At 41.1% G+C, this 21,392-nt stretch overlaps 1 protein-coding gene and 1 pseudogene across 2 annotated transcripts in view; both read left to right on the top strand.

The window, feature by feature from the left end:
- The window catches only part of Pik3c2a (phosphatidylinositol-4-phosphate 3-kinase catalytic subunit type 2 alpha), a 127,832-nt gene that overhangs the window by 59,363 nt on the left and 47,077 nt on the right, over positions 1-21,392 (top strand). For both annotated transcript variants that reach the window (XM_045144953.1, XM_045144954.1), the window contains exons 7-13: positions 2,999-3,078; positions 3,196-3,259; positions 8,746-8,889; positions 10,909-10,957; positions 11,039-11,249; positions 16,558-16,680; positions 18,343-18,510. In XM_045144953.1, the coding sequence (XP_045000888.1) occupies positions 2,999-3,078; positions 3,196-3,259; positions 8,746-8,889; positions 10,909-10,957; positions 11,039-11,249; positions 16,558-16,680; positions 18,343-18,510 (839 nt within the window). The remainder of the gene's footprint in view (positions 1-2,998; positions 3,079-3,195; positions 3,260-8,745; positions 8,890-10,908; positions 10,958-11,038; positions 11,250-16,557; positions 16,681-18,342; positions 18,511-21,392) is intronic.
- Positions 13,037-14,071, top strand: LOC123459260 (annotated as a pseudogene).

Here is a 21,392-nt window from a genome sequence, read left to right as displayed (position 1 = left end):
CAGGTTTGCCTGGGCTAGAGAGAGACCCTACCTCAAATAATGGGGGGGTTGGAGTTGCATCTGATGTTCATTTGCAGCAAGTGGTAAGAGGCTGTAGTGTGTGTATGCACACACATGTAAATACTTTTTTCTGAAAAGTTAGTGTTTAATAGTTTTTTAAAAATTTTACATATTATTTTTTAAATGTTTGTTTATTTGAGGGGGGGGAGAGAGAGAGAGAGATGATAGAGAAAATGGGTGCTTCAGGGCCTGCAGCCACTGTAAACAAACTCTAGACATGTGTGCCCCTTGTGCATCTGGCTTACGTGGGTCCTGGGGAATTGAACCTAGATCCTTTGGCTTTACAGGCAGGTGCCTTAACCACTAAGCCATCTTTCCAGGCCTTATTATTTTGTAAAAAAATATTTTATTTATTTATTTGAGAGCTGGGGTGGGTGAAGGAGGAGGTCAGGTAGAATGGGCATGTCAGGGCCTTTAGCCACTGCAAACAAACTCCAGACTTATGTGCCACTTTGTTCATTTGGGTTTACATAAGTACTGGGGGAATGAACCTGGGTCCTTTGACTTTGCAGGCGAGTGCCTTACCTGCTAAGCCATCTCTCCAGCCATTTATTATTTATTTGCACATACAGAGCGTGAGAGAGAAGAAAGCAAGGGAGAGAATGGGAGCACTAGGGCCTTTTGCTGCTACAAACGAACTCCAGAAGCATGTGTCAGTTTGTGCATCTGTCTTTATGTGGGTACTGGGGAATTAAACCTGGACCATGAGGCCTTCTAAGCAAGCATCATTAATCGCTGAGCCATCTCTCCAACCTGACTTTGAATAGGTTTTATTTATTTATTTTTGGTTTTTCAAGGCTTTGAATAGTTTTTTTTTTTTTTTTTTAATATCTTTATTGCCGGGCGTGGTGGCACACACCTTTAATCCCAGCACTCGGGAGGCAGAGGTAGGAGGATCACCATGAGTTCAAGGCCACCCTGAGACTCTGCAGTGAATTCCAGGTCGGTCTGAGCTAGAGTGAGACCCTTCCTCAAAAAAAGAAAATTTTTTTTATTTATTTGCAAGCAGATAGAAGACAGAGAATGGGCATGCTAGGTCCTCCAACTGCTTATAAATGAACTCCAGATACATGCACCACTGTGTGCATCTGGCTTTACATGGTGGGTACTGGGAATCAAACCCGTGTCCTTCGGCTTTGCAGGCAAGCATCTTTAACCACTGAGTCATCTCTTCAGCCTGACTTTGAAAAGTTTTACACGGGAGTGAAAAATGTCAGGAGCAGTGGAGGAGAAATGAACAAGGAGGAAAGAAGGGAAGTTTTGAATACTAAATGGGAAGGAGGGATGCTTTTGAGTGTGTTTGCATGATGTGGAATGGTAGGAGAGACCTTGCTGTGGTCAGCAGGGAAGAAAGCAAAACTTACCAAGAAGAAATAGAACATGTTCAGATGAATTCTTTTTTTTAATAATTTAATTTTATAAGCTGGGTGTGGTGGTGCACGCCTTTAATTCCAGCACTCAGGAGGCAGAGGTAGGAGGATTGATGTGAGTTCAAGGCCACCCTGAGACTCCATAGTGAATTCCAGGTCAGCCTGGGCTAGAATGAGACCCTACCTCAAAAAAAAAAAATAATAATAATTTTATTTATTCACTTGAGAGAGAGAAAGAGGCAGATAGAGAGAATGGGCATGCCAGGGCCTCAAGCCACTGCAAACAATCTCCAGACACATGTGCCAGCTTGTGCATCTGGCTTATGTGGGTACTGAGGAATTGAACCTGGGTCCTCAAGCTTTGCAAGTGAGCGCCTTACTGCTAAACTATCTCTCTAGCCCATGAATTCTATTGGTTTTTTTTTTTTTTTTTGGTAAGCAGAATGAGACAGAGAGAGAAAGAAGGGGAGACAGAAAAAAATAATTGTACCAGGGCTTCCAGCCACTGCAAAAGAATTCCAGATGCCTGAGCTGCTTTCTGCATCTGGCTTTACATGAGTACATGGGAATCAAACCCAGATCATTAGGCTTTGCAGGCAAGTGCCTTAACCACTGAGTCATCTTTCCAGCCTTGGTGAATTCTTTTTGAAGGCAGTAGGGTTGGTTCTTGAGACAGATGTAATTTTGTATTCCTGGGTGGCCTGGAACTTATTATATAATCTTTTGGATTGGGTTTGGAGGCATGCGCTACTGTATTCGCTTAGCATTTGCTTTCAGAGCTATTCACCCATTATAACTAGATTTAGTAGCATTTATAGTTTCCATTTAAAATATAAAAGTTTTAGCCAGATGTGGTAGCACATGCCTATAATCCATTTCTTGGCAGGTGAAGAGTTGCAGCCAGTCTGTGCTACATGAGATCCTACCTTGAAAACAACCAAAAAAAAAAAAAAAAAAAAAGCATAAGAAATAAAATATTTAAGCTGGGCGTGGTGGTGTATGCCTTTAATCCCAGCACTTGGGAGGCAGAGGTAGGAGGATCACTGTAAGTTCGAGGCCATCCTGGGACTACATAGAGAATTCTGTGTCAGCCTGGGCTAGAGTGAGACACTACCTTGAAAAACAAGAAAGAATCAAATGCAAACCAACTAAAACAATTAAGAAAACGAACATTATTTTAAATATTGAGTACTTTTAAAATAAATTATAAATAATAATTTGGGGGCTAAAGAGATGGTTCAGTGGTTAAGGTGCTTACCTGCAATGCTCAACCACCCGAGTTCGATTTCCCAGAACCCACTTAAAGCCAGATGCACAAAGTGGCACATGCTTCTTTAGATCATTTACAGTGTCTGGGGGCCCTGGCCTGCTCATTTTGTCTGTCTCTCGTTGCTTACAAATAAATATTTTTTTAAAAAATAATGTTTTGACAGTATTTTATCCTTAGTTCTTAAAGCATTTAGTTTCAAATTTTTCTCACTTATTTAATTTGGCAATAAAGTGGACTTTTTTCTTTTTCTTTTTTTTTTTTTTATCTTTTTGGTAAACATGTAAATGTATTTATTTAGGCAGAAGATGATGAAACACCTGTTGATCTGAACCAATACCTGTGTCAAATAGAAAAACCATATAAAGAAGTCATGACAAGGTACAGCGTCTAAACAAGTTTTTAACTTTGTCTTGGACATAATACATTTATTTGGTCATTAAAACAGTCATTTTGGTCTTCAGTGTCTTTCAGCTCAATAACTGTTCTTTATTTCAGACACCCTGTGGAAGAGCTCTTAGATTCTTATCACAACCAGGTGGAACTGGCTGTTCAAACTGAAGTAGGTATTAATTCACATTTTGGCATAATGACTTGAAGATAATTTCTGTTTTCTCTTAAAACTAGTTCTGCATTGAATTCAACATTTTTAAGACATTGAAAACTATATTTTTTACAGTAAAAATATTTTCCTTGTGGATCCTAGCTACAGATGACTGGGCTTCTGCGTGAGAATGAAAATATTTAGTAGCAGAGGCCAGTAAGTTAAAAAGGAGACATAAGGGCTGGAGAGATGGCTTAGCGGTTAAGTGCTTGCCTGTGAAGCCTAAGGACCCCGGTTCGAGGCTCAACTCCCCAGGACCCATGTTAGCCAGATGCACAAGAGGGCACACGCATCTAGAACTCGTTTGCAGTGGCTGGAGGCCCTGGCGTGCCCATTCTCTCTCTCTCTCCCTCTCTCTATCTGCCTCTTTCTCTGTCTGTCACTTTCAAATAAATAAATAAAAATATTTTAAAAAAAAAAAAGGAGACATAAAGGGAAGAGAAAGGAAGGGAGGAGGGTACTTAATAGGTTGATATTGTATATATGTAAGTACAATGATTGTGATGGGGAGGTAATCTGATGGAGAATGGAATTTCAAAGGAGAAAGTGGGGGGGGAATTAACATGGGATTTTTTTTTGTAATCATGGAAAATGCTAATAAAATTTTTTTTAATTCTTATTTATTTGCAAGAGAAAGAGACAGACAATATGGGTGTGCACCACTTTGCGTATATGGCTTTATGTGGGTACTGAGGAATTGAACCTGGGTCCTTTGGCTTTGCAGACAAGTTTCTTAACCGCTGAGCCATCTCTACAGCCTGTAAACTATATTCTTTGTGTGTGCATTTGTTTCGAGATAGAGTCTCACTCTAGCTGAGGCTGTCCTGGAATTCACTATGTAGTCTCAGGGTGGCCTTTAACTCATGGCGATCCTCCTACCTCTGCCTCCCAAGTGCTGGGATTAAAGGCGTGCACCACCATGCCTGGCTTCTCTTTTATCTTCATCAGGGCTGGCAGCTTTACTTAGCAGCCATCTTGTGGTCCTGGCGTCTCTATTGGGTCTCCATTGCAATCCATGGTTCATCCTTATGGTCCCATGGGGTCTCCATGCAGGCATCCAGCAAACCTTCACACTGCCCATGGCCATTCCCAAAACACAAGACTATGTTGCAAACTTAATGACCCTCTTTCCTGCATTTCTTAAATTTCACAATACCAGATAGGGTGCCAATTTGTTAATCCAGGGGGAATAAAGCAGACTTTGAAGAACAGGACACTTCTTGAGCGCTCAGGTCCCTCCAAAAGAGTCTACATTCTTCCTGTTGCCCCAGCACAGGTCAGCTAGCCCTATTTCAAAGGTTGTAATCTCTCAATTGCAGCTGAACAGGCAGCAGTTCACCCAAAGACTTTTCTTTCTGTGCCATATCCCTCTGCTTACACCAGTTCATTTCTGCACAGAGCAACCAGAGCATCACTCGGGGGCTTACTCATCAGCCAGTCTGACAGAACAGAGCTGCTCAGGGTTCATTATGAGACTCCATTTTAAGGACATCAAGTGAAAGAGCAGTTGGTTCCCCAATGTTCCCCTCTGGCCTCCCCATGCATGCTCACAGGGCAAGTGTATCTGCATACACCACCACACCACATGCTATGCTTATGCAGAAAGTTACATTTTAACATTTAATATTGGAATCAGCCTAGATGTCTATCAACAGATGAATGGATAATGCAAATGTGATACATACATGTAACTTACATGAGAGAGAATGTATGTATAGAGTCCAGGAAACTAGAAAGGGGCCCAGAAGAGTTGGGGGGCGGGGAAGTTTTAAAGGGTGGGGAGGGAAGAGTAATAGAACACCTGTGATATGAAAGTTGAAGGGTATAAATGATATGAAAGTGGAGAGGAGTAGTGGTGGAGAGTGAACCAAAGCTGAGTATGTATGAAATACCGCAAAGAAGCCTTCTACTTGTTAAGCTAATTTAAAAAATAAATCTGTTGGTTCTCTCTCACTCTCTCTCCCCTTCCCTCCCTTCCTTTTTCTCTGTCAAATAAATAATTTTTTTAAAAATTTTTATTTATTTATTTCAGAACGACAGAGAGAAAGAGGCAGAGAGAGAGAGAGACAAAATGGGTGCGCCAGTGCCTTCAGCCACTGCAAATGAACTCCAGATGTGTGCGCCCCCTTGTGCATCTGACTAACGTGGGTCCTGGGGAATCGAGCCTTGAACTGGGATCCTCAGGCTTCACAGGCACGCACATAACCACTAAGCCACCTCTCCAGACCCCCCTCCAATTTTTTTTTTTATTAGCTCTAACAGTTTGCTAGTAGAGTCTTTAGGGTCCTTTACGTATAGAATCATGTCATCTGCAAATAATGTCTTTTTTTTTTTTTTGGTTTTTCAAGGTAGGGTCTCACTCTAGCCCAGACTGACCTGGAATTCATTATGGAGTCTCAGGGTGGCCTTGAACTCATGGCGATCCACCTACCTCTGCCTCCCGTGTGCTGGGATTAAAGGCGTGCGCCACCACGCCCGGCTCAATTTTTTTTTTTTTAACAGGCTGGAGCAGTGGTTTAACGGTTAAAGCATTTGCCTGCAAAGCCAAAGGGCCCAGGTTCAATTCCCCAGGGCCTACATTAGCCAGATGCACAAGGGAGCGCATGCGTCTGGAGTTTGTTTGCAGTGGCTGGAGGCCCTGGTGTGCCCATTCTTTCTTTCTCCCTCCTGCTCCCCTTTCTCTGTCAAATTAATAAAAATGAAATATTTTAAAAATAAATAACTCTGAGAGCTGAAGAGAGAGATGGCTTACTAGTTAAGGCACTTAACTGCAAAGGCAAAGGACCCATGTTTGATTCCCCAGGACCCACATAAGCCAAATGCACAAGTTGGTACATCATCTGGAGTTTGTTTGCAGTGGCTAGAAGCCCTGGCGCGCCTGTTCTCTCTCTCTCTCTCTCTCTCTGCCTCTTTCTCTTAAATAATAAATAAATAAAAATATTAAAAATATATAAATCTGGTGTCAGGTGTGGTGGTGCATGCCTTTAATCCCAGCACTTGGGAGACAGACATCGAAGGATCGCCATGAGTTCAAGGCTACTCTGAGACTACATAGTGAATTCCAGGTCAGCCAGGGCTAGAGCAAGACAGTACTGTGAAAAACCAATACCAAATAAACAAACAAATTATTTTAAAAATAAAATAAAGCTTGGCGTGGTGGCGCACACCTTTAGTCCCAGCACTCAGGAGGCAGAGGTATGAGGATCGCTGTGAGTTCGAAGCCACCCTGAGACTACAGAGTTAATTCCAGGTCAGCCTGAGCCAGAGTGATACCCTACCTTGGAAAAAAAACACCAAAACCAAAATAAAATAAAATAAATCTGGGCATTTAAAAAGGTGCCTGCCTGTAAAGCCCAAGTATCTGAGTTTAAGTCCCCTTTACCCACATAAAGCCACAAAGTGGCACATAGGTCTGGAGCTGCAGTGGCTGGAGGTCCTTTCTCTCTATCTGCCACTTTTCTCTCTCTCAAATAAATAATTTAAAAAAATAGTAGATCTAGGAGCCAGATGTGGTGGCTGACACCTTTAATCCCAGCACTTGGGAAGCAGAGGTAGGCGGATTGCTGAGAATTCAAGGACACTGTGAGACTACATAATGAATTCCAACTCAGCCTGGGCTAGAGTGAGACCCTACTTTGAAAAACCAAAAAATAAAAATAGAAAAAAATAAATCTAGCGGCTTTACTCCCTCTTGCCTTCTCTTGGGCAGGAGCTCTTCACACTACCTCTGCTTTCTTTTTCTTAAATATAATTAATTAATTAAACTTACTTGAGAGAGAGGGAGGGAGGGGGAGGATGGGCTCACCAGGGTCTCCTGTCACTCCAAACGAATTCCAGATGCACGTGCCATTTGGGTCAGCTTGTTTTACATGGGCACTGGGGAAGTGGCCCTAGGCCACCAGGCTTTGCAAGCAAGTACCTTTAGCTGGTGAGCCATCTGTCTGCTTCACTTTTCTTAAACTAACAAAATCTCTAAACTTAAAACCACAAAAAATACATTAGAAATGGCATACAATAAATGGATAAATTTATTAGGTATAGTATGATATTTCAGCACCTGGATAAAACAAGTCATGATCTATGTGAGTCCACCTGTAATCCTAATGTTTAGGACAGGGAGAGAAGGGAATGTCTGGGTCAAGCTGACAAGCTAGACTAACTGAGTTGGCAATCCTGGGTTCAAATGAGAAACCTTGCCTACGCAAATAAAGTGGAGAGCCATTAAGGACACCATCAGATGTCAACCTCTGATTTCTACACCCACATCACTAACATGTGTAGCTATGCATGCATACTGCACACACACACACACAAAGTGGGGAAGGCATACACATTAGGTAAATAATGTATTTGTGTGTATATAGTGGTCTTGAAGTCAACTGTAATGGAATGATATCAAAGAATTGTTCAAAGCCAGGTGTGGTGGTGGTGCCTTTAATCCCAGAGGTAGAGGAGGCAGAGGTAGGAGGATCACCATGAGTTCAAGGCCACTCTGAGACTACACAGTGAATTCCAGGTCAGCCTGAGCTAGAGTGAAGACCCTACCTTGAGAAAACCAAAAAGAAAAGAAAGAATTGTTCATAAGGAAATTTTTGAAGCACACCAAACCTTTAAAGTGATAATTTTATAGAAAGTTGACTCACTTCTAGAATAAATTGACCATTCTCATGACCCACTTCTTAAGATCTTTTGGATTTTTCATTGTTTTGTTTATTTGCTTTTTTTTTGAGGTAGGGTTTTACTCTGTCTCAGGCTGATCTGGAATTCACTACATAGTGTCAGGGTGGCCTTGAACTCTGAGCAATCCTACCTGTCTCCCAAGTGCTGGGATTAATGGTGTGCTCCACCACACCCAGCTCCATTTTTTTTTTTTTTAGTAACACAGCATTTGATACCAAATTTTTCAGTGTAGGGTTTTTTTTCTTAATTTAAAAAAATTATTTGTCTGAGAGGAAGAAGCAGAGGGGGAGAGAGAGAGAGAGAGAATGAGCATGCCAGGGCCTCCAGCCACTGTAAATGAATTCCAGGTGCATGTGCCCCCTGTGCATCTGACTTACGTGGGTCCTGGAGAGTCAAACCGGCATCCTCTGGGTTTGCAGGCAAGTGCTTTAACCACTAAGTCATCTCTGCAGCCCCAGTGTAGGTTTTTTTTAAATGAGTTAGTAATTTGTGTCAAATAAATTATTTCCTTTACTTCTGATTCTAATGTGGAATGATTCTTATTTGCATATGAATAATTGTGTCAATGTGAAAATTAAGCAGACCTTGCTTAAATGCACATCATAGTAAATGATTTCACTGAGAACTATCGAATTTCTTTTTCAATACAGAAGAATAGCAGGTATCTCTTCTTAGGTGCATCTAGACTATCTGGTGTCTGACTTTATCTTTGAAATTGATCCTTTACATTTTATTTACTTATGTTTATCTTTTTATTTTTAAAGAACGAACACCGAGCTGTAGATCAAGTAATTAAAGCTGTAAGAAAAATCTGTAGTGCATTAGATGGTGTGGAAACTCCCGCAATTACAGACTCTGTGAAGAAGCTAAAGCGAGCAGTTAACCTTCCAGGGAGGAGACGCGGTGATGTGAGTACTCCTGGGAGCTCAGATGCGGGTCACGTAGCCTGGGGAGGGTTTGCCGTTTACAGACAAAATGTAAACATTCTAACTTCAGCCTTTACTTTTTAGTTCTTGGAGTCCTGCTTTTGTCAGGTGGGGATTTCTTGGTTAGAACAACTTTGTGAGACTAGATACCACATAAGTGATTCCAAACTGTTGTTCTTTATGTGTGAAAGGGCCCCTTCCATAATTAGTTAATTGGAGTTTAAAAGTAGATGCTGCGGGGCATGGTGGCATACACCTTTAATCCCAGCAGACTCTTGCTGAGAGTTCAAGGCCACCTTGAGACTCCTTAGTGAATTCCAGGTCAGCCTGAGCTAGTGTTAGACCCTGCCTTGGAAAACTGAGGAAAAAAAGTAGATTCTGAGTTTAGTGAGCCTAGAACGTAATAGCTGCCACTTGTTTCAGAATAGACCTGTTGGTGACATCATATTTTGGTGTAGCCCTTCCCCGTAGAAGTGACCTCCTGCCCTGGAAGCAGCTACGTGACAAGCCCTTGCTCTTTATCATATGCCAACCTCTAATAAAAGCTCTGCCTCGTGATATTTCCATGGGGACTTAATGAATTCATTTCATAGACATGTTTATATCTTTGGTTGGAATGAATAGAAAAAGCTAGTCTCACCAGCCACTATAGATTGAAAAGAAGGAAAAGTTGTATCATTGACATGCTTCTCAGTGTCTGCTTACATTCACAGAAATCCTACCTACATGCCATAAAGATCTGGGTTTCTTTTCTTTTTGTTCTCTTTCATATACTTTTAGAAAAAGAAAGTGTGATTACTTGGAAGTTACTGACACCGTGGTCTCTAGCGATGGGTAAAGAGTATCGGAGTAGAGGTGGGAGGGAGCTCAGATGCCCTGATTGTTGTCTGGTGAAGAGTGCTCTTAATGGTGCTGTGAGCAGTAGCTACTAAAAATGCATTTATAACTTCTGCGCTACAAGTTAATGCATTTCTCAAGGCAGATCTTCTTGTTTTTCTTTTGCACTTTGCAGTAAGTTTTACTTGACCTGATTTTATTTTTTTGACTGACTTCCTTGAGGTAGGGAGGGGGAGAGAGAAGGAGTGAGCGCATCAGAGCCTCCAGCCCCTGCAGATGAACTCTAATCGCACGCACCACCTTGTGCATTTGCCTTTCGTGGGTACTGGGCAATCAAACCTGGGTCCTTCTACTTCACAAGCAAGTATCTTAAGCACTAAGCCATGTCTCTAGCCCCCTCCCCCCTTTTTGACATAATCTCCTATCTTAATCCATAGCCCAAGATGGCCTTAACTAGTTGCATTCCTCCTGCCTCAGCTTCCCAAGTACTGTGATGGCAAATGACCCTGCTGGGCTTGCTCTGATTCTTTTCATGTCAAAAGTCATTTGGTGGGACTTGGGGGATAGCTTACTTTGTAATGTGCTTGTTGCACAAGCATGAGAATCTTTATCACCCACATAAATAAGCTAAGTACAGTCACACAATGCCTGTAATCTCAGGGTTAGGAAGGCAGAGATAAGAGCATCACTGGGGACTTGCCTATCAGCTAGTCTACAGTGAACTCCAAATTCAGAGAGACCCTTTCTCAAAAATCAGTAAGGTAGAGGAAGCTATCTGATGTTGATCTCTGGCCTGTATACTTAACACATGTATATTGACACCTGCACTCACTCACATAGGAACATGCACATACACAGAGACACTGCACTTTTTTTTTTAAGAAACCATGTTTACTTAGTTGGATGGTTTCCCTTTTCTTGCTTGCTGTTTTATTTTTCAGACACTTTTGGAAGGCTTCTTATACCAGAAGCAAAGATAAAAGGCTGAGTATGTGACATTCACTTGCCATCACAGCACTTTTGAGGCAGGAGGAACAGTAAGACCATTCTCAGCTGTATAGGAAGTTCAAGGCCAACCTGTCTCACAAAAACAAAAAATAGTTAAATATTTTCTATTACACGATGGTCAGTTTCTAAATAATTGATGTGTGTGTGTGTGTGCAGGTGACTTCACTGTCTGGAGGAGGAGACACTAGCGAGAACTCAACTAAAGGTATGTCTTTAGATACTTTATATCTTTAGCAATGATATGTGCTTATTCAGATAATTATATTAACATTCTCACTCAATGTAGGCCCACTGAATCCAGAGAATCCTGTTCAGGTGGGGCTGGACCAACTAACCACAGCGGTTTATGATCTCCTCAGACTCCATGCTCGTTCTAGTAGGCATTTCAGAGACTGTCCACAAGCTACCAGGCACATCAAAGAAGCATGGACCACAACAGACCAGCTCCAGTTTACCATCTTTGCTGCGCATGGGATTTCTAGTAGCTGGGTGTCAAAGTAAGAAAGAAAATATGCACAGCTTTACCTAGAGTTACTCTAATGTTGCAAGGTGTCAGTAACCTTTTCTCTTTTTAAGAATTATTTTAATTTATTTATGAGAGAGAGAGATTGATTCAGACTGACTGGCTGACTATGGACACTCAAGGGTCTCTTATTGCTGCACACAAACTCCAAACACATGTGTCACTTTGTGCATCTGGTGTCTGTCGGTACTGGGGGAGTTGAAGCTGGGCCAGCAGGCTTTGCAGACTAGCACTTTTAACCACTGAGCCATTTCCCTAGCCCTCTGTTCACATTGCTGGCAGAATTCACCTAACCGATTTTATGAATTATTATTATATTATCATAATTGTTATGATTTATAAATTATTATTATAAGTTATTACTGTATTATTATAAGTGATTTTATAAATTGTCAATGTTGAACACACACTTCACATAAATATTTAGCACACTATAGCACGTATTAGTTTGGAGACCATTTCAGAAATCATTGGAAATTCTGTTACTAATCTCAAGACAAAATTCATGTATCTTTTTTTTTTTTTTTTTCCCTGAGGTAGGGTCTCACTCTAGCCCAAGCTGACCTGGAATTCACTATGTAGTCTCAGGGTGGCCTTGAACCCATGACAGTCCTCCTATCTCTGCTACCCGAGTGCTGGGATTAAAGGCATGCACCACCATGCCTGGCTTCATTTATCATTTTTTTCACAAAACACAAGTCAGCTACCCAAACAGCTGTTTTATTTGTTTGCAAGCAGAGAGAAAGGGGGAGAGGGAGGGAGGGAATAGGCATGTCAGTACCTGTTGCCACTGCATAGAACTCAAAACACATGCACCATTTTGTGCATTTTTTATGTGGGTACTGGAGAACTGAACCCAGGCCACCAGGCTGTGCAAGCAGGTGCCTTTTAACTAATAAGCAGTCACCCCAACCCTCAAACAGCAATTTAAAAATAAGCAATAATTCTAACATACCACAATAGATGTTTAAGCCTTTACTTCCATGATGAGGAAATGACCTAATTAATACATTGCATTTTTTTAAGTACAGAAAACTTTTGGTGTAGAGTATAAACACTGCAGTTTATAACAGAATAATCTCAAGTGTGAGTTGATGTAGTTGGGCAGTGTCTGTGCATCTGGGTGAGAGCATGCACGGTCCAGAACGGCTACAGTTACAATGCACGGTATAACATGAGTGAGGGCTGCCTCAAACACCTTTGGGTGTTGAATTTTGAGTCAGTTTGTAGTTGTTGTGCTTTAAGAAATCTTTCAGTGTTGCTAAAATTTCTCAACCCCCAGGTTCAGTATTGGGTCCTAACATATAATTAAAGAAGCTGTGCTCTAGTTGGACATGTTCACCCCTGTAGTCCCAGCACCTTGGGAGATGGAGGAAGGAGGATCAGGAGTTATGTTTGGCTACTTAGCCAGTTCAGGGGCAACCTGTACAACATGAGACCCTGTTTCTAAAAAAACTGCAAACTCCCCCTCAAAACAAAAGAAGCTGTAATTATGAATAGAATGGTTAATATTTAAAGCTAGCAATACATTAGAATATAAATAGAATACAGCTTTGTTGAATATAAGACTCTTACATGTTTGGCTTACTGTAGGCCTGGTATAGCACTTGGAGGGCTACCATATTAGGATCACCATTAGTTTGAGACCATCCTAGGCTACAGAGTGAGTTCCAAGTCAGCATGGGGAAGCGACTTCTAACACTGCTTCAAAAAAACCATATATTGTGGAAGTCTGGGCAGCCGAAGAGGGTGGTAGGTAACAGTCATCAGCGCAAGGGTCATTTCGTCGCTGGGAAGGGACGGCCCTCGCCCGCGGTGGTGGCGGTTAGCAAGATGAACAAAGATGCGCAGATGAGAGCAGCGATTAACCAAAAGTTAATAGAGACTGGAGAGAGAGAGAGCGCCTCAAAGAGTTGTAGAGAGCTAAATTAATTGAATGCAGCTGGAAGGACCAGTTGAAGGCACACTGTAAAGAGGTAATTAAAGAAAAAGGACTAGAACACGTTACTGTTGATGACTTGGTGGCTGAAATCACTCCAAAAGGCAGAGCCCTGGTACCCGACGGTGTAAAGAAGGAGCTCCTACAGAGAATAAGAACATTCCTTGCTCAGCATGCCAGTCTTTAAGAATTACCATCTAGTAGAAGAGAGAACATTTGCAAGCTGCCTGCACACCAAGCTCCTCCCACCTCCTTTGCTCGTCTCAACTTTGAAAGCAGAATCTAAATTGCTCTCCCATACACTGAAGTCAAGAAAGAACTTAATGGGAATAATCTGCACCCATTAGCTTTACTCTGACATCAGGATTGCCAAATCCAAAGGACTCTTGTCTGTCGTGTGACCTGTGCCGGAAAGTGAGAATGCTGAGCACCCTGCCACTTGGAACTCTTCATCCCACTCCTCACACTGTTTCTTCGTACCACTGGAAGTTCCTCCTGTTTCTTGTGGAGTACCCATTGCTGTATGTGACTTGTGTAATGTTTCGTAGGGTTCTCTCTGAGCCCTCTTTCTGACTAACTGGATATATTGTCCCAGGGCCAATCCCAGGAAATGGGTCTGACCATGGCTTCAAATACATGGTAAACTGTCTCTAAGCCATACTTCTTGCCTCAAGACCCCATATACTCTTGTGTGGACCAGCTTCTGTGGATATTCCTCAAACACCTCAACCTGACCATTTTGAAAGTAGTCATTCTATTTTCTCCTCAGTATCTCCACCTGCTATACTCCTTACTTGGGGTACCTCCCAGACACAAATGACCCAAGATGTTTGTAAATGCTGTTTGTGAAGGTAAGAGATGGCATAAGATTATTTCTCAAAGCTGCACAGTGGTGTACATGCTGCTGACTAAGGACCCCTTTGGGTCCAGCAAGACTAACCTAATTATCTGCCCTCAACCCAGGCCACTGCAGTAGACTCCTCATCTTTGCTCCAGGTCTTTGCCTCAGCCAATGTCTCTTCCTCACTTTTGCCTATGTGGCCTTGCTAAAATTCAAGTCTGATCATTTACTTCCCCTACTTGAAATGTCTTTTGATGAAATCCAGACAGCATACTACCTAAACATTTCTGAATCTAACATGCTCTTCTGTAATCTAAAAAATCCCCCTAGTCACTTGGTTATTTCATCCTTTAATACATTTGAAAATTCACTGACCTAGAAAGCCATTCTCTTCTAGTGATCTCATTCTTGCTTGCTCTTCAAAGGTCAGCTTGAGATTTTAAAATATTCTGACAGTCTTCTGATTTAGATAACCAACCACGTTTTTGTGTGTTTTTTGAGACAGGTTCTCACTGTATAGTCGAGCTGGCCTTAAACAAACTACACAGGCCAAGCTAGCCCTGAGCTTGGACCCTCCTGCCTTTGCCTCCTTGGTGCTGGGATTTCAGGCATGTACCACCGCGCCTGGCCCATCACTATCTATTTGAAGCAGTTTTATGTTTTTCTTCAACACCATCATTCTTGAACTTTTGCCTGCATCTCCTAGAAGGGAGGAAATAATGACTTCTTTGCATGATACCCATTTCTGAATGAATGGGAAAGGGAATGAATGAATAAATGAACATTACAAGAGCATGAAATTTGTTTGTAATAAATGGGAAGTAATGGAGGAAAGGCTTCTCATTGATTTTTGGTTCATGGTTCCAGAACTAATTTTATCTTATTTCATGAGTATAAAATTTAAATGTCTAAGCTATTCATGTAATTATTTATGTAGGCTTTTAAAGTTTTGGGCCTGAGATGTTTGTACTCACAAACCACAATCCTACCCAAAGCAATGTTAAACTTGTCAGTTTCTCCTCTTTATAAACAGTGTTTGAAAGTAATGATGGAAGTGTTCCTTTTGCTCCCCCGTTATCAAAAAGGCTATACAGGAATTGTTAGAAATAACATGTTAGCTCTGTACATGGAAATAAACCAAAAATGGCTCTTAGATATACTTTTAATAGCCCAAATGACTACATGAAAATGTTTTGAAAATACCTTGAAATGGGACAAAAATAGCTGAGTTGAAAGTACTTCATAATAATTTAAAGTAGTAATTACTAAGAACATAGATTTGTGTTTTTGTTTTAAGTTGGTTTGTTTTTATCTGTTTCTATTTTGAGACAGGGTCACATGTAGTCCAGGCTGGCCTGGAACTTACTATGTAACCAAGGATAGCCTTGAACTAGACCTCCTGCCTCCACCTCCCAAGTGCTGTGATGACAGGTGTGTACAACCACACCAAATCTAAGAAAATAGATTTAAATGATAATGGTGAAACAACCACCTCAACCTGCACCATTACTTTCATGTTTCTTTGGCATCTTATAAATGTCTTAAAGTATGCATCTAGAACCACTGATATCTTGCAAAATAAACTTACTTTGTCAACAAAAAAAGCCCTCATATATTGTGTAAGTAGTTGTAGCAGATTCCAACAATTTACATGGAATAAACCAATAAGTGAAGCAGTGGGGTGGGTGAGAAGGCACATAGAAGTGGATGGGTGTGCTAGGCGTGGTGGCACACGCCTCTAATCCCAGCACTAGGAAGGCAGAGCTAGGTGGACTGCTGTGAGTTCAAGGCCACCCTGAGACTACATTGTGAATTCCAGGTCAGCCTGGGCCAGTTTGAGAAGACCCTGCCTCGAAAAACTACAAAAAAAGAAAAGAAGAAATAGCAGCTAGGGAAAGTATTGTGTGTCCTTCCCTTCTGTGAATCCATGTATAATTTAAGGGGTTGGGTAGTTGGCTCAACAGTTAAAGGCACTTGCTTGCAAAGCCTGCCAGCCTGGATTTGATGATCCAATACCCCCCTAAAGCCAGATTACAAAGTATTGTGTGTGTTGAGTTTATTTGCAGTGACAGGAGGTCCTGGTGTGCATGTGTATGTTCTCTCTCCCTCCCTGCCTCCATTTCTCCCCTCCTTCTCTCCTTTTTCTCAAAAATTATTAAAAAAAAAAAAAAAAGGACTGGAGGGATGGCTTCGTGGTTAAGCCCCTTGCCTGCAAAGCCAAAGGAACCAGGTCTGGTTCCCAAGGACCTACATAAACCAGATAGATGCACAAGGTGGCACATGTGTCTGGAGTTCGCTTGCAATGGCTAGAGGCCCTGGTGTACCCATTCTCTCTTTCTGCCTTCCTCCCTCCCTCCCTCCCTCAAATAATAAAAAAATTAAATGAATGTTAACCAGTTTACTACAGAAACAGTCACTTGGGGGAAGAACTTCCACTATTTGTATATATTAAATAGTTGTATTACCAAAATAGAAATCTAATGAAGACTTTTCTTTTCTCAGCTATGAAAAGTACTATTTGGTATGTTCCTTATCTCACAACGGGAAGGATCTTTTTAAACCTGTTCAATCAAAGAAAGTTGGCACTTACAAGAACTTCTTCTATCTTATTAAATGGGATGAACTGTAAGTGAAATTTGAATCTTTTCCCTGTCCTCTATTCTTTAATTTTCCAATATATACATCCTGCCCTTAACTTTTACTGTTATTTCTGTTGAAACTCAATAAACTCTTACATCTTACTGTGTCTTCATGTAATTCTATAGATGAAACTAAAATTCTCATTTTAAAATCTGAAATAGCGGGCATGGTGGCATATGCCTTTAATCCCAGCACTTGGGAGGCAGAGATAGGAGAATCACCATGAGTTTCAGGCCACCCTGAGACTATGTTGTGAATTCCAGGTTAGTCTGAGCTAGAATGAAAGCCGACCTTGAAAAAAAAATCTGAAATAGAGCCAGTCATGGTGGCACACACCTTTAATCCCAGCACTTAGGAGGCAGAGGTAGGATTACTGTGAGTCCAAGGCCACCCTGAGACTACATGGTGAATTCCAGGTCACCCTGAGCTAGAAACCTCCTCCCTCACAAAAAAAGCTCTTTTAAAAAAAATTTTATTTATCAGAGAGAGAGAGAGAATGGGTGCACCAGGGTCTCTAGCCACTTCAAACAAACTCCAGATACATGTGCTTCCATGTGCATCTGGCTTATGTGGACCTGGAGAGTTGAACCTGGGTCCTTAAGCTTTTTAGGCATTTGCCTTAACCACTGGGCCACCTCTCCAGCCCCCACCCCTTCTTTAAATCATTTTTATTTTTCCCCAGGCAAAGTCTTATTCTCTTTTTTGTTTAAATTTTTTTGTTTATTCTTATTTATTTATTTGAGAGCGGCAGACAGAAAGAGGCAGAGAGAGGCAGAGAGAGAGAATGGGCACGCCAGGGCCTCCAGCCACTGCAAATGAACTCCAGATGCGTGCACCCCCTTGTGCATCTGGCTAATGTGGGTCCTGGGGAATCGAGCCTCGAACCGGGGACCTTAGGTTTCACTGGCAAGCGCTTAACCGCTAAGCCATCTCTCCAGCCCAAGGTCTTACTCTCTTAAAGAGCTGACTTGGAACTCACTTTATATACCAGACTGGACTCAAACTCATGGCTATTCTCCTACATCAGCCTCCTGAGTGCTGGGATTAAAGGCATGTACTACCATGCCCAGCTAAAAATAATTATTTTTTATAATTTCATACATGTATATTGTATTTTGATTATACATGCCCCCATTACCCTCTTTTGTATGTCTCACTCCAACTGAGCCTCCCTTTTCCAACCCCTTATATCATCACTGAACACAGTGACTCCTTAATGAGAGGTGGGACAAGAGTGACCACTCTTAACCTTTTCTTTCAGCCTTAGAAAAAACATCCATTGGCAAACAGATAGGTTTGCCTTTATATGGATTTATATAGTAATGTCCTAAATTAGAAATGTTCATAGTCAGTCATTTACGTTGTCTTAATGGAAGTAAAAGTAACCTATATAGTGAACTGCAAATCTTAAGTAAAAGTACTTAAATATTTTCAAAGAAAGGAATATTCTTAACGTTTCTAATTAATAATGAAATTTGTGTAAGAGTTAACAAGTTAGCTATGCTTGTATTTACCTAAAAATTGCTCAGGGTTAAAGATTATTTGTTAAATCAAATACCTGAAGTTGTTAGTCTTCATTAAGAGATTAATAAGCTTCACATTCAGCCGAATCTGTTCACTTTACTAATAGTTTTTTCTGCCCCATAGAATCATTTTTCCTATCCAGATATCACAGCTGCCACTAGAGTCGCTTCTTCACCTTACTTTATTTGGAATCTTAAATCAGAGCAGTGGAAGTTCCCCCGATTCTAATAAACAGAGGAAGGGGCCTGAAGCTTTGGGAAGAGTTTCTTTACCCCTTTTTGACTTTAAGCGGTAAGTATTACTGAACTGACTGAATTGTGATGGAGAGTGTGGACACACTTGGTCAGTGTCACAGTGTGGCTAAAGGACAAGATGGGAGCAGTGATAAGCATGACCTTTGAACTGCCTCAGCCTCTTTGCAAGCAGATGTGCTGCAAAAGTCTGGGTGTGTCTGTGTGGTCTGCAGGGGATTGTCGCCACCCACTGTTCCTGGAGAGCAAAGTAGCCAGTGACTGTCATTTACATCAAGTACATGTGACCTGATTCCACTCTTTGTCAGTTTTCTAATACTGAACAGAATTCTGCATTTCCTCTTTTCATCTCTTTCCAGCTTCCTCCAGTTTGACAGACTCTCCAGCTTCCATTATTCTCTTACTTCACTTATTAGCAGTCTTAGTCTTCCCACATTGCATGTTTGCAGAACCTAGTGCAGGATTCTATCCCTTGCACTGAAAGAGAAAAGACACCCTTTACATATTATAGCTAACAGTGGAGCTCAGCACAAATACTGCTCTTTGCCACTTTTGTTGACTAAATGTATTTTTTTCTCTTTTTAGATGAATGATACACATTCTTTTCATAATTCAAGAGATAACAAAAGTGAAGGGCAGTTGACTTCTATGAGATTTTTAGTTTATGTCCAGGAATGTACCATCAAAATAATGAACTGATGGTATCACCAGGAGTTTGCCAGGTAGTATAGTCCTCTAATGTTAGAGCTTCAAGAAATTCTCACATTGGGGCTTAGAGGGTGGCTCAGCATTTTATTTGCTTACAAAGCCTGTTGGCTGGAATTCACCTTCTAAACCACCCAAGTGTGTCATGTTTATTTGCAATGGCAAGAGGCCCTGGTGCTGTCATACACAAACACACATGCATGCACAAAGAAGTAAATAAATACAATCTCAAATTTAAGAGGGAAGATGATTTTATATTACAATTAAGTCGAGCTCAGATGACTTACTGTGATAGCATGGTATGTAATCTTGGTCTTGGGAATTCACTTCAGATAATTTCTTTTTTTTTCTTTTTTTTTTTTTTTTTTTGAATTAGGGTCTCTCTCTAGCCCAGGCTGACCTGGAATTCACTCTGTAGTCTCAGGGTGGCCTTGAACTCACGGTGATCCTCCTGCCTCTGCCTCCCAAGTGCTGGGATTAAAGGAGTGCACCACCACGCCCAGCTCACTTCAAATAATTTCTAAGGTGCACTTATCTACAAATAATTTCTTCGCTCATTTTTTTGAAAACCAGTACTTAAACAGAATTTAGCACTTAACCTGTCTTCCCACTATTGTATCTAAGGGTTACCAAGAAATTCATCCCATTCTTTTTCGAAATAAATGAATAAATAATTTTTTTTTTTTTGAATAAAGAAGGGCTGGAGACATGGCTTAGCGGTTAAGGCACTTGCCAGTGAAGTCTAGGACCCAGGTTCAGTTTCCCAGTACCCATGTAAGTTGGTGGCACATGCACCTGTAGTTCATTTGCAGTGGCTGGAAGCCCTGGCATGCCATGCTCTGTCTGCCTCTTTCCCTCTCTCTTCTCTTTCTCCTACTCTCCTTCCAAATAAATAAATAAGTAAATAAGTATTATATAAAGGATTTTTTAAAAAGAAATTCATGCAGAAGGCAGACATGGCTGTACATTTTTATAATTCCTATCAGTAGTCTTTACACACCAGGACTCAGGAGGCTGAGGTGGGAGAATCTTGGGGTCCAAGCCAGACTAACCTATCTAGTGATAGTGAAACCCTATCTCCAAAGACCAGAAAAATTAATGTAAGAAAGTTTTGTTTTTTTGTTTGTTTTGTTCGTTTTGTTTTTCTGAGGTAGGGTCTCACTCTAGCACAGGCTGACCTGGAATTCACTCTGTATTCTCAGGATGTCCTCGAACTCATGGTGATCTTCCTACCTCTGTTGGGATTAAAGGCGTGCGCCACCACACCCATCTAAGTTGTTTGTTTTTTTTTTAATAGAAAAATTCTAACTTGGAGGTCTTGAAGGAATGATAGTATTAACTATCACAGTTATTCATTTCCTATTAAAATAACAGATTTAGGTGCTGGAGAGGTGGCTTAGTGGTTAAGGTGCTTGCCTTCAAAGCCTAAGAACCCAGGTTCAACTGCCCAGTACCCACGTAAGCCAGACACATGGCACATGTGTCTATAGTTTGTTTTCAGTGGCTGGAGGCCCTGGCATTCCCATTCTCTCTCTGCCCCCCCCAATATAATAAAATTAAAAAGATTTAGGCCATGATTTCTCAATTAACTTCAAGTTTTTGGCTTGATAGTGGTTTGTTACAAGAGACTTCTGTACCTTGTAGAATATGTGTATACTAGGAACATATTCACTCTTTTCTTAAAAATATTTGTTTATTTGAAAGGAGGGAGGGAAGATATACAGAGAAGAGGTGTGTGGGGACTCCAGCCACTGCAAATGAACTCCAGCTGCATATACCACTTTATGCATCTGGGGTGGCTATTGGGAACTCTCAACCTGGGTCCTTTGGTTTTACAGGCACATGCCTTAACCGTGAAACCTTGTTTCCAGCCCCATATTCACTCTTGATTTAAAAGCAATGATATAGACAGTGATCATAAATGCTTTAGTTCTTTACACTTTTCTAGTAGCTGGTTTAAATGAACAACACCCAAACAAATTAGTTCTGACACCACAGAATGACATTTGGTGCAGGATGAAAGTAGTATGCAATACTATCTATGAATTCCTGATTGTTCTGGCTTACGGTGATACTTAACTGCTAAACCATCTCTCTAGCCCCATAGCTTTACATTATTATAGCCAACTTGAAACTTTGTAACAAAGACTGTGTGGCCCAGTAACCCCACCATATATTTATTTATTTTCATTTCATTTATTTATTTACCTTTTTATC

The sequence above is a fragment of the Jaculus jaculus genome, chromosome 3 (assembly GCF_020740685.1).
Source record: "Jaculus jaculus isolate mJacJac1 chromosome 3, mJacJac1.mat.Y.cur, whole genome shotgun sequence".
Lineage (NCBI taxonomy): Eukaryota > Metazoa > Chordata > Mammalia > Rodentia > Dipodidae > Jaculus > Jaculus jaculus.
This window is presented reverse-complemented; position numbering and strand designations above follow the sequence as displayed.